Below are 13,674 nucleotides of genomic sequence, written 5' to 3' on the forward strand. Positions count from 1 at the left end.
CTAAAATGTTATCTTGTGGAGGGCAGTGAGAATGCTCCGAGCATAATCCTGTAGTCTCTTGTGTGACCTCTGCAAGGCTGTCCTCTCCATGTCTCATTTCGTGCATCTACCAAGATTGATGTTACCATACACATTTCATTCAAAGGAGAAATAAAAATAACTGCATTTACACTTGGTGTTGTAAGTTATTCAATCAATAGGTTAGAAGGATGAAGGACATTTTAATCATTGGTATCAGAGATCAAAGTGTAATGTGGAGATGAAAAAAAGTACTTTAGTTAGGCAAACCTCTGCTGTGCTAAGTGACACTAACTAGCTGTGTCATGAAAAGTAATGGTACAAAGTCATCCCAGGAGATTCAGCAGAATTCCTCTTCAATCTCTGCATTCACATTTTATAATTATATCTCATTTAATCCCCTCCTCCACTTGATGTACCTTTCAGAAATGGTCAGTTGGGAAATTATTTTCTAGAATTAGGCCTTTAGCTAATCAGTGCAGGAAAGATCTCATATGTAAGAGATATGGTTAATCTGCTACTCAGCTTGAAGCTTAGATTCTTCCTAATTCTGTAATGGTCAGATTTAAGAATGTTCTTCTCATATAAAATTCTATTTTCAGAAAGTACTGCAAATCTTATTTAAACCCAACAATGACTAGAGTACACACAAATTTAAAACAAAAGCCATCATCTGTCATTGAATGAAGGTATTTCTCAAGTTTAAATGGAAGCTAAAAAACAAACATGATAATATATAGTCCTAATAAAATTTTATTGAGAATCAGTGCAGCTCCTTTACAAGAACATAGAAACACCTGTGATTCCAGCCCTTCCAGTAAATGACAATGTAACATTGGGGTGGTTTCCCTGAACATCCCATCTATAAATAGAAAATAGTTCTACAGTTCAACAGCACAAAAAATACAGGACTCGGGTGTTGTGATCTGTAAGACTGGGGTGTTTGGGGGAAGCAGAAATGGAATCAGAATTCAGATTGCCTAATTCAGAACTACAGATGAGCGCTCATCACTACAGGAGTATTTCAACAAATGCTCAATCTTTGTATTTCAGAACCAGCTGATAGAAGGTAGGGCATCACAAGATTAGACCCAAGTTAACCCAAGCATGCAGGAGCAGAGAATATCTTTTAGTTCAGTCATTTAGGGGAGTGGTAATATGGGGAGCAATTGGCCTTACATTTACTTTTACTTAAAACCCTGCCTGCCATGAAGGCTTTGATGCCAAATGACTGACATCAAAGATGAAAGGGGAGTAAATGGCTCTAAGGATTAAAGACTGACAACTGGGAGGTACTAAAGCCCAACAGGATCCATGGAGGTGGCCCCAAGGATGTTAACAGCTGTTAATGTGATCAAAAGTTAACTACTGCAATTTCCCATTACTGTGTGAACAGAAACATAACACATAAACGAACATTGCTGGACAAGCTTTGAAGCCTGCATTACCTAGTCTGCATGGAGATAAGAGATGGTATTGGGCTTTTGCAAAGTTTTCTTCTATGAAGAAAAAAAATTAGGAAAAATGTGCCTTTCAAAATTAATAAAGCCAGTGTGAAGTTTTCTTCAGTCATTCCACAATGTTAAGGTACTGCTCTTCGTAGTATCTGCCTGAGTTTTAAATCCTATCAATGCTCTCTTAGCCGTTAAGCATAAAAAACACAGGCAATGGCATGAATGCAAAATCTTGATAGTTTAAAAAGTCTTAAAAAAATGAAAAAAGAGGAAAGAAATCTGAGTTGTGTTTGTATTGATAATGATTTCTAAGAATTGTATTTGAAATTTTCTTTTTCCTGCTTAGACATTTTCTTTGGGTTAAACTAATCTGGATACTTCAACCACTGTAATCAAATCTCTTTAACATGGAATGTGTAGTTTTTTTCTTTTCCCTCTTAGTACAGTGGTAGCTAAAAGTACAGGCACAGTGTGGGAAGACACTCAATTACACCAAATGAGCTTTATGCTTTCAAGTTTGACGCGCAGCCAAAGGCAAAGTCGGTTTGCCACGCTCTACTTTGACCTGTTACTATAAATGCTGACAGTGTTGATCCAAAGCTTGCACTCAGCTTTCCACAGCACTTCAGAAATCAGAGAGGCTCAAGTCTCTGATTTACACAGGTCACAGAGTGAATATGCTAATCCCAGGAACTGAGCAGTGGGCTGCTTTTTAGATCCTACTGGCAGTAGCCTCTAACAGGTCAGATAATTTTCAGTAATACTAGCTATTTTGTTACTAAATGGAAAGTAACAAAGGATGGGTGGGTCCCCACCGGAACCAGCATATACTCAATGTGGATTTGGTGGATAGCTCCACAATATTCTAAAAATTGCATCGTTTTGTGACTAAGAGATCCCTGAAATAGGCACATTAAAATTTCTTATATCCTATGTTTTTAGAGCTATAAGATATTCCAAAATCAATCAAAAAGAGACACAGTGGACCTTGGGATTGGCAGCAATATAAGGAGGAGAAATAGGGCTGCTGAGTCTAAACTTCCAGGCAGAATTTGAAGCACCAGAGTCTTCACCTGCCAAATCCAGTCTAATTCTTTGGTCTCAGAAATTATATTGTTTAGCCTAGCAGTGAAAAGATTCATTTGTTTAAGCATGAATTCTAGATTTTACCTCAAAGATGAACAGCTTTTTTACCAGAAGTTTAGTGTTTGTACTCAAGTTATTGACTATATAGAATTCCCTTTTCTGTCTACATTTAAAAATAAAATTCTATAAAATTCTATTGCTGTACTATTTAGCAAAAAGGCTATTTTTTTCTGATAAATTGATAGGAGGCAAAATGTTTTATGGCTTTTCCATAATATCTAGGACTAAAGGACAGTCATATTTCCATGTAAAGTTAAATACCAGGGGAAATTGAGAATAGGGTGGACTGGAATCCTATGTCACACACAATTTACTGACCTCAATACTAAAGCAGAGACAGATATATGTAAACAGTTCCAAAATACTAGGTTATTTCAGAGAAAGAATAAACTGTTATTGTTAGCTTATCTTGAACTAACTTCCACATGAGAATTTTCACAATAGCACATTTTAAAAGTTTTTGATAAAAATGTTGGCTTACAGAGCCTCACAGACAAAAAAAGTCAAAACTTCAAAGTTATGTTTATCTCTAATCTATGTAAGCAGCAGACATTTCAAAAATGGTATTTAGGTCCTTGGTAGAGTTTGTGTGACTTGAGTACTGTTCTTCCTGAAGAATATAGTTAAAGTTTTGTCCCCTTTTATAACCAACTACTTATAGAAACTGAGTCACACAGAAGGTGTTTGGCCTCCTTATTAGAGGAGAGATGTTAAAGAGGAGAGGAGAGGGCACAATGGTCCTACATTTACCTTGGTTTATCTACAGTTTCTTTCAAGAACATTTTTGGAACTGTAACAGATGGTTACAATTATAAACTTAATTTTCTCCAAGTTCTGAAATAAATGTGTATGACCTCCAAATACAGCACATCCCTTCTTGAGCAGGAAACAGAAGTTAAAGGATTTCCTCACAGATACTTTTAAATAAATACAAATGCCAAAATAAGAAACTGAACTAAAGAGAAGTTTTGAAAGAAAATACCGACCAAGAACACCTTTGATTTTGTGTTTGCTTGAGAAGCACAAAAGCATACAGCCAGGTTCAAATGCACAGCCTAGATGATCATGCTTAAGTTGCAGGAGGCATGCTTTCCTTTCAAAGTTCAAATGCAGGGAACTTGGCTTTCGTGGGGACTAACAGATCAGCCAGGAAATAAATTGTTCCAGCCATTCCTGGAGAAAGAGAAAGAGGTAAAAGTGATTATATCAAATGATTCCAGTTTTCATTATCAAGCGTATTGTGACATGAGTGATAACAATTTATAGGGTATGGAAATATAAATTTTCTATTATGCATCACCGAGTTGAAACAGGTAATCCCAAGTGAGCTGCTCAGGCTTTATTTTACTTTGGTTGATTTTGTTTGCTTGTTTTCTATGCAGGCAGAAGACAGGATAGAGGAGAGAGACAAATCCAAGCCACAGCCCTGTCATTTATCATCCATGAGCTTTTTTGCCATGGCACCATGGGCCACTTGGGCTGACCCTATGTCTCATCTGTGACACTAGGATAATAATACCTGTATGTTTTTGCCAAAATGATTTATGATAGTGTCTCACTCCACAGATGGGAGTCCATGTAGTTAATACTGTTATGGGGTCTGGAGTTGTACAAGCGTTAACTAGTATTTAACATTAATTTGTCATACTAGGAAGTAAAAAAGTAATACTTGTTAAAGAAGACTATAAAATTAATTGATATATCTTAAATTCAACTATATTGATTACCAAGCAGAGAATGAGATGCTGATATTCTAAAGCAAGTGAGGGACATGTGGGAGATACCTTCGAAAAGGGAGAAAGGAGTGTCCGGTGTTCTGCATCCATGTTCTCCATAGTCTAAGCACCATTCTGCAAACTGAGAATGGGGTTGAGTTAAATGACTGTGGCTATTTCAGCCAGGAACACTAAAATCGGCTACTGTCCCTAAGGATTACTGTGAGAAGTCAAACTGCTGCATCCGAGAAAAGGGACTGCTGCAGAGAAACAAATGGTACTGCACCACGGAAGGCATTTAATGAGCTACCAGAAGCCACATATCACCAAGGTTAACAAAGATCAAAGAAACAAAAACCACCCTTGACTTTCTTATTTTATCCATAAATGCTTCCGAGTAAGGACAAAGTATGTTCCTCTCAAAGAGAGTTAATTAATTGAACAGCTTCCGAAAGATGTTCCTTTGGGAACTTATCTTGTTACCTGTAGACTGGGCTTAAAGATAAGCCAACATACTTGTATTCTTGTTTATATTATCATTCTTGTTTTTATTGTCATTTCTGCAATGTCACATGGGTCATGTAGTAGCATCATTTTCTACAAGAAGGTTTTTGATTTTCTTTTTCATCACTTTAGTGACACATCGGTCATTCTGTAGTCTGCTGTAGTTTCATGCTGATGTAAATTTTCTGTTTTCTCCCTGTTGTGGACTGTTTTCTGGCTCTGTATTTAAGGGGATATATAACAGAAGTGCAGCAGAGACTGACATGTCCAGAGTGAGACAAAGTGCAGCATGCCTCTCTGCATCCAACCAAGGTGGACTCCTGGTGAAAATGTTGAATATATCCTGACAGTAGGATGCTGGACTCTTTGACTTTGTCCATGCCTACAATGTTGGGAAACACTTTAATAGCGGAATAATGAACATATAACTATTCATTAAGGACCACCTATTGTGATACTAGAGGGGAAGTCAGTAAGTGGGGAAAGGGCTTGGGGAAGGGGATAGGAAATCCCAGAACCTATAGAACTGAATTATTAAAAAAAAAAAAAAAGCAGCAGTAGTGAATTCAGTCCAATGGCTTACATTTCCACAGCCTCCTGGAAGAGCTGCATTCCTGCCTGTGGCTCTGACTCTTACCTTGCAGGCCCTGTACAGGCACTTCATGTCCTGTGTGAGGTTGTACAGCGTCAGGAAGGCATAGGCGTTCCCTGCGGCACCATGGCACAGCCCGTATCCTTTCTTCAACAGCCCGTACTGCCAGATCACATCTGTGCACTGATAGGCATCAACAAGGTACTGCTCCTCCTTGAATACCTGCAGGCTCAAGGAACTCAAGTTTTATTATGTGGGATACAAAAGAAAGTTCTATTCACATTTGTCCCAAGAGAAAAGCAGAGACGAGAAATTCCAATTGACTAGCTTTCCTGAATCCTTTGTAAACAGAGCTGAGCCTGATCTGCTCAGTATTAAGTTTACCTGCATGGGCTTTGTATATGTGAATCACTGCTGACGCAGTACTAAACTTGCAACTTATTATTTCTGTTAATCACTTTTCAAGGAACATGTGCTATACTCTTCAGTAACTAAATGACCTTCACTAGTAAGAAGTTTCTTTACACACTGGAGAAGAAACTGTCACTTATTAACACAAAAGTTGATTTAAAGACACCAAACTTTCTAAAGAGAAATATAGGTAGATCTATATAATTTGTTGCCTTCCATATCTTGAACAAAGATTTGAAAATTACCCCAAGTATATATTTTTGAGATCTCTTTGCAGCTTAAAAGTGGAAGCGAGTTTTAAGTTTTTCTTACACCCAGTTTTCTGACATACACAAAGTTTATATGAGATTTTAGTGCCTGTTATGGGTTGTCGGTTTGTTGATGGTTATTTGTTGATTTGGCACCAATATTTTGGTGTAATTCTGCCCCTATTTTCTTCCTAAACCAAAAACCGTTCCTGGGGCCAATGCAGTACCAGAGTAAGCTAAGCCTCTCCTGTAGTGCCAGCATCTCATGGGCGTTGGTTTGAGTCCTGGCTGCTCACTTCCACCCCAGCTCCCTGCTTATGATCTGGGAAAGCAATGGAAAGGTTCAAGTCCTTGGGCCTCTACAGCCACACAGGAGACCTGGAAGAAGCTGCTGGTTTGGGATCAGTTCAGCCACAGCCTATGCAGCCATTTGGACAGTGAAGCAGCATATGGAAGATCTTTCTGTAAATCTGCCTTTCCAATAAAAATAAATAAATCTTAACAAAAATCATTTCCTTTTCTGATTGCTATTCTGAAGTAGCATGATTTTTAAGAGTGATGTCTTTATACAATTCATTGGCATTTACCACATTAGCAATGTTGAATAATCATCATTGCTACTTAAGGTTCCAAAATGTTCTCAGCATTCCAAGCAGAAAATCTGCACTTTGAACGCTGTTCACCTTTATTCTACTTTGTCTCTATGAATTCGCCTGTTCTGGATACTGCACACTGACCATCATATCTTCTTTGTACGCAAATATTTGTCCTTTCATGCCTGGCTTATTTCATTTAGGCTATTTCAAGGTTCACCTATGTTGTTGTATGTATCAGAATTTCATTCAGTTTTTTGTGGCTGAATAATATTCCTTCGCATGTCTATATACCATTTTCTTTAAAACTATATCTACTAGTAGGCACTGAATTTCTACTTTTTGGCTATGTTGAAAAATGCTATTAAGAATATTGATGTCAAAGTATTTGTTGAAATAGTTTGGTTTTAGTTCTTTTGGTATATATTTAAGAGTAGGAATGCAGGATGGTATGTAATTTTATCTTTACTTTTAAGACCTGCCCAACTTTTCTTTCCTGGAATTTATAGGTACTATTTTATTTTTTATTTATTTGAAAGGTGAAGTTGCACAGAAAGTCCTTTTGCTGGTCTATCCCCTAAAACGGCCACAATGGCCAAGGCTGCCCAGGCCAAAGCCAAGAGCTTCATCAGGGTTTGCCATGTGGGTGTGGGGGCTCAAGGACTCGGGCCATCTTTTGTTGCTTTCCCAGGTACATCAGCAGGAAGCTGGACTGGAAGTGAAGTAATGGGGACTTGAATTGGTGCCCATATGAGATGCTGGTATCACATGTGGTGGCTTAACCCATTATACTACAGAACTGGTCCCCAAAGACATTGTTTTACATTGCTTATAATGCATGACAATTATTTCTATTTCTAATTGAGCTTGTGGGATACTTAATTTGCATGTAATACTCTAGCTATAATGTTGTCTACCTACTAGTAAAACTGTCACCTATTTAATGAAATAATGTCTGTTACGGTACAGATCAGGGAATGACTGCAACCCAGCTGGTTAAGGAATCTTAGGTCCAATAAGTGATGCAGGCGTTGCTCCTTTAGGGATTCTGATAAAACCAACTTGAACTTGTAAGCTGCTTTATTACTTTTCCTTACTTTTAAAATGAGAAAATATACACCTACCTTATAGGCCTGGATGAGCATGTAGATCACCCCAGGGGCACCATGGCACCAGTGGACAAGCAGATCTCGACTATCACCCACACAGGGAGGGTAATTACCAGAAGGGAATTTCAGCTGGCAGACGTAGTCCACACTGGGTTTGACCAAATTATGCAACTTCCCTTGGCTTACTTGAAGGCTGGGCTACAAATCAGATGGAATTATTAGTTGTGCTGAAGCACATAGACACTTTCCAAGAGCTCAGTGTAAGTTGTTAACCAGAGAAGAAGCATGCCAAAGAAGAACTCGGAGGTCATTGCAATGTCTTGGATTTTGTCCAATTTTAAAACCTACCAGATACCTTTTATTTTAATCTTGTGCTATTTTGTGAACTTACATAGTGCATCCAACTAAAACTGTACTATCAAATAACTCTTGTGGCTTTCTATATATATTATTTCTCAGTTTTTGTTGCTATCCACATGCATATCAATAATTTTCATTAGTGGTTGAGAATGTCAGTGTTAGAAGAATATCCTAAGTTCTCAACACTTACACAGACAATGAGATATATCAGACAAAGCAAATAAACTTTCATGATTATATTTAGAGAAGTGATAAACACTTCTGAAAGGATACTTACAAGAAAAGAGAGCAAACTGCAGCATGATGCTGAATTAAGTCTTTTCTTTTTGAAGTTTTGTTTTTGAACATTTATTTTAGAGAGTGGAATATACACACAGACACGGAGACACACATGGCCAAGGCAAAGACAGGAGCCTGCGCCTCCCTCCAAGTCTCTCATGTTGGTGACAGGGAACCATGTACTTGGGCCACCTTTTGCTTTCACAGTTGCATTGTAAGGCACTGGATCGGAAATGGAGTAGCAGAAACGAGAACTACTACTCAGATGGGATGCTGACATTGCAGATGGAGGCTTAATACATTGAATCAAACAACTGGCCACTAGATAAAGTCTGTCGAGGATTTAGGACTGGTCTATATGTGGGATTATTTTTGTTTATTTATGAGCCACCCTTTTTAATATAAATTTTTAGTATCTCTTTTTTTCCCTGCTGTAATCCCAATGTACTGTTCATTCTTTAGACAACAGTGTGTTGTTTTGCTAGGCAGGGGATGGACTGTATGGGAATGAGGGGTGGAAAGTGAGAGAAATTGGTGGGAATGAAGCACAGGCAAGATGTAGTAGGAATGATATGATAAGGACAATGCAGCTCTTAAAAGATTCTGAAATGCACCAAGTCTTGCAGGGGACATACAATGTGTGTGTGTGTGTTTGTGTCTGTGGATAGAGTATTTACATTCAGTGTAAAGTGCTAGAGTTCAAGTGGATTTTCGCCAGATTTGCAGAAATCATTCAACATAACCAGAAAAATGCTGTTTTGTTTTATGTTGACAAATAGATATCAACTGGAATGGAATTTCAGGATTAATATGAAATAATTTTAAAGAGATAATAACCTGCAAATGGAAAAAACCAATGCTTAGGTTTACAGCTAACAAAAGGAAGCAGGGGGATGAGATACTGATAATCTGTTTCAATGACAGGTCAACAAGGTTACCCAGCCACCGACACTAGTGATTCTAAGTCATCCTTACACTTCAGAAGACACGCATGTTCCTGGAAACTTTTTAAAGACTCTACATTTGTTTCTGGGAATAGAGAGACATTAACAGAATGTGCCAGAAAATTAAAGGAATTTTCCAGAAGACTATTCACAAAACTTCTGTTTGGGAGGTGTAAATATGATAGTTGATATCTGATTACGACTAACACTCAAAGTATGACTTTGCATTTGAAAGCAATAATGACCTTGAGTTTTCAGTGTTGTAATCACTACTTAGTTACAGGTAGAGGGAGGTACTGATTCTAGATTATGACAGCCAGCCTCTCAACCAGTAGGTAATCTGATTATCTAAGCACTCATGTTGGCCATATTAATGAACCCTGCTCCTGTAACTCGTACCATACTATAGGAAGATAAGCAGGATACCTCTGGGGCCATTAAAATTCAGCTATCTTTTGCCATGAGTTTTAATTTTTACTCATAAATGCTGATTTCTCCTCATAGCTTAATCAATCTCCTAAAATGACAGGCTTAGGAGAAGTCTTTTGACCTCCTTTCCCAAATTACGTTTGATGCAGTAAATACTCTTTATCTTCGGAGTATGCAACTTTGGTTGATGTTCCCCAGTAGTATTCGAACCAAAGAACAGCACGGGTGAGCATATTCAGCTTCCTTTTTTTTTTTTTTTCCGGTAAGTTACACAAAATCAATTAAGAAGTCTCCTAAGCTTTGCTCTCCAAGCAAGCATTGCGGCAACCAGTGCTCATTTGTTTTCTATTGATTTTGTTCTTACTCCTGGAACCCATTTAACTGGGTTAGGCCTTATAAAGTAGAATAATAATCTTAATTCAGTTTATTTTCTGAAGGAGAAAAGCAGAAGACATTCATTTACAATTATGGGTCAAAATAATGCAGTCTGCAAAGTAGGATTAGGCAGGTAAGGTAAGAAAGGGTATGTTAAAATGATATTTGTAAGGGCTACAAGTTAAATATCGCAAAGCACAGTGCCTTTTATATTCATAAATTTTGAAATATGCCTTGGCACATATTACTCTTCCTTGTGTAGGTCATGTACCTGCAAGCAGAAATTTATAGATAACACATGCCAGACATCCAAGATAATACATGACAGACAGTAAAATCTCACCATACTTATTGCTTACCTGCATCAGATAGTAATAAATTCCTGCTAGGCCATGGGCAGCCCCCACATAATATTCCTGGTACCATTCATACATAAGTGGAGTCTTTCCTGTAAAGTTTCTCTTCCTAGCTAGGTTTTCTCCAGATGTTAAAACTGTCTCACAAATCTGCAGAGAGAAAACCAACCAAACATCACATATAATTAGAATAAAAAGCTCCCGTGAGAAGCAAAGAACTTTGTGATCTGTGGTTCTGGGACCACGGTGTCTAAGACACTATTTCTATGATGGGAAGGACTCAGTGTAATTCTACAGAGAAGCAGAGAAGAGAGGAGAGCATTAAGGATCCTGGAAGCATCACCTGTCAAAGGAAACACAAACTCCTTCAGGCACAAGAGGAGTCATAGACTAGATGTTCTTTACCTCAGATACTTTGGACTAGAGTGTTCAAACTTTGGAGTTTTTTCAGATTTTGGAATATGTTTGTACACTTTGTTGGCACAGCATCCATAATTTAAGAAATATCACCACCAAAAACAGGCTTTAGAGTATTTTTAATTTGGAATAGGGATGTTTAACCACTACCTGCATCTGGGAAACAAGATCTAGCCCTAATCTTCTTCTGAAAGTCCCTCCCAACTTGCAAATGAACAGGTAAGCATTCTCCTTCTTTCTTAAACATTTTCTTTTAAAGATAGAATAACAAACAGAAATGGAGAAAGGCTTCCATTTTCTGGTTTAATCCCCAAATGACTGCAATGGCCAGGGTCAGATCAGGCCAAATTCAGGAACCTAGAACTTCATCTGGGTTTTCCATGCAGATGGCAGGGACCCAAGCACTCAGGCCATCTTGCACTGCTTTCCTAGGTGCATTAGCAGGAAGCTGGACTAGAAAGGGAGCAGTTGGGACTTAGACCAGCAGTCATATGACATGCCCATGTCACATGTGGTAACTTAACCTACTGCACCACAACACCAACCACTAGCCCCTTGTCCTTCCAGCTGGTCTTCTAACTCAAAGTCACGCCCTCCATTGTTCCCAGCAGCACTCAGTGCAAGACTGTGGTGGGTCTAGTGTTTGACCTTTGGAGGTCTAGATACCCCAGTATCCCATTTAAAATGACAAGATCAGTAGTTTAAACAGATGGCAAGAGGATCCTAAAAAGATTCCTAAAAGGGGGAAAGGGAGGGAGAAAGGGATATTAAAATATTCTTAAAGTTATATCTCCAACTTACATTGAATCTATTAAAAACGAATTCAAACTTGAAATTTAAAAAAGAAACAAAACAAAACAAAGTGATTCCTTAAAAGGCACAAAAATGTAGTACCTGCTGAATGTGGCTTTGAGGAATCTTCTCCTCTCCAAAGTTCTTATTGACAAAGAGAAGAGCATAAATGTAGCCCATTCGTCCATACAGCATTTCACTTGGAGCGTGGGGATCAATCTTATTTAGGTGAATTAGCCTAGAAACAAAAATATATTTCTAAAATAATCCAAAGAAGGTCACATACAGCATATGCTTAAAAATGATACATTTAAAAAATATATATACACACTAAATTTTATAATCCATCTATCTATCTTTGGGAGAGTCAAGTCTCAAAGATTAACCTTTAGTTAAATTTGTTTTATCCAGTTTATAACCAAACAGAAACACAAAATACAAATAATGAAGAAGAGCTTTGCACAGCTAAAACTACTTTCAACTTCCCTACTTCTTCCTGGAGACACACCTAAGACTCAAGTTTTTGTAGGTAAGCACAGACACAGCAAGAACTGCTGGCTGTGATGGCAGTTTTTCCAGAGAAAAAACAGAGGACACTCACATGACCATCAATTTCCCCAAAATTAAATGCTGCTGCATCTCACTGATGCCCTTGCTTGTTTATGTTTACCTGTCATCAGGCCAACCTGCAATGTCTGTACTGCAGCCTGTTCTACCAAAATGCATCATCTATGCAAATAGCATAAAGCTATCAGCCAATCTCCCTGTCTCAGCAGTCCCTCAGCCTTCTTATCTTCACAAACAACCTTGCCTACCAACTATTACATATTCTGAGGCTTGTTTCGATTGATGATTCTTGGATTTTAATAACCTATAGAGTATTCTATCATATGGACATTGTACTGTATTAGGTTGTTAGACTCAATTCAGACAGTTTTGGTTCTGGTTTCGGTTAAGGATGGCTCTATGTCTGGACTAGATGGAGGTAGCAGCTATTTGAGGACTCTGGGGAGTCAATATTAGCAAACACTCTGGGGCAAAATACCATGGAAATGGTGGTGCCACCAGATCAGTAGTGAGGTTACCAAATCGATTACCTCAGTGGCAGCTGAGACGTGAGGCGGCACCCACATGGGATTCTACTGTCTCCCATGTTACAAACACCAGCCCCTCTCTGTTCCCTTGTGCCCCAAATCAAAAGCAGTATTTTGCTAGTTACAAAGATGAAAGCAATATGCCCCTCATAAGAATCAAAATGAAGGCAGAGAACCTTCCTCAGCAATCTGAGCTGTTATGGTCCCAGCATTATAGGGTGCAGCCCCATCCCTTTGCTTCTCCCTCAGCCTTCCACACTTGGATGGCAGAGGTGGATGGCGCTGGAGGGCAGTGGTGGGTAACTCAGCTGCAGATTTTCTTGACATAGGACCAAAAAGGGAAACCCCCTCAGAATCACGAACTAGGGCAAGATCACAGAAAGAGGTTAGCTTGAGAAAGCAACCATACTTGATACTTTGAACTCTAAAATAAATATTTTTTTCCTTTCTCAGGCAATAAATATGACAGGTAGAAAATAAGTCCTTGCTGTTTCAAATTGGTTTTGTAATATGAAATTTTTTTTGTAATATGAAATTTTGAGAGTGCATCTTCAAGATCCATGGATTAGCCTACACATTCAGTGTAGTCCTGTTTAAGTTATTAAACTACTTTAAATTTTAGTGATGTTTAACAAAATGACATTAATATGAACAGGCAAAGAACTTGTGAGAAAAGAACAGTTCCAAAGGTACATTAGTCCTATTAAGTGTCAGGAGGTAGCTCATTGACACTAAATATATTATTAAATTATTATTAAACTTTCTCATCTATAAAATGAAAAGCCTCTTCTCATTTGTTATCTTTGTGGAAATTTACTCTGGTTAAATATAAACAATG

General features: G+C 38.1%; 1 protein-coding gene across 1 annotated transcript in view; it reads right to left on the reverse strand.

Moving 5' to 3' along the window:
* Positions 1-755: 755 nt before the first annotated feature.
* LANCL1 (LanC like 1) overlaps positions 756-13,674 on the reverse strand; it is a 33,964-nt gene continuing 21,045 nt past the window's right edge. The window contains exons 5-10 of the mRNA XM_040984624.1: positions 11,845-11,980; positions 10,537-10,683; positions 7,806-7,988; positions 5,475-5,651; positions 4,403-4,475; positions 756-3,791 (exon numbers count right to left, since the gene is read on the reverse strand). Coding sequence (XP_040840558.1) covers positions 3,715-3,791; positions 4,403-4,475; positions 5,475-5,651; positions 7,806-7,988; positions 10,537-10,683; positions 11,845-11,980 — 793 coding nt within the window. The 3' untranslated portion in view covers positions 756-3,714. The remainder of the gene's footprint in view (positions 3,792-4,402; positions 4,476-5,474; positions 5,652-7,805; positions 7,989-10,536; positions 10,684-11,844; positions 11,981-13,674) is intronic.

The sequence above is a fragment of the Ochotona curzoniae genome, unplaced genomic scaffold (assembly GCF_017591425.1).
Source record: "Ochotona curzoniae isolate NIBS_2020 unplaced genomic scaffold, NIBS_Ocur_1.0 contig_4148, whole genome shotgun sequence".
NCBI lineage: Eukaryota > Metazoa > Chordata > Mammalia > Lagomorpha > Ochotonidae > Ochotona > Ochotona curzoniae.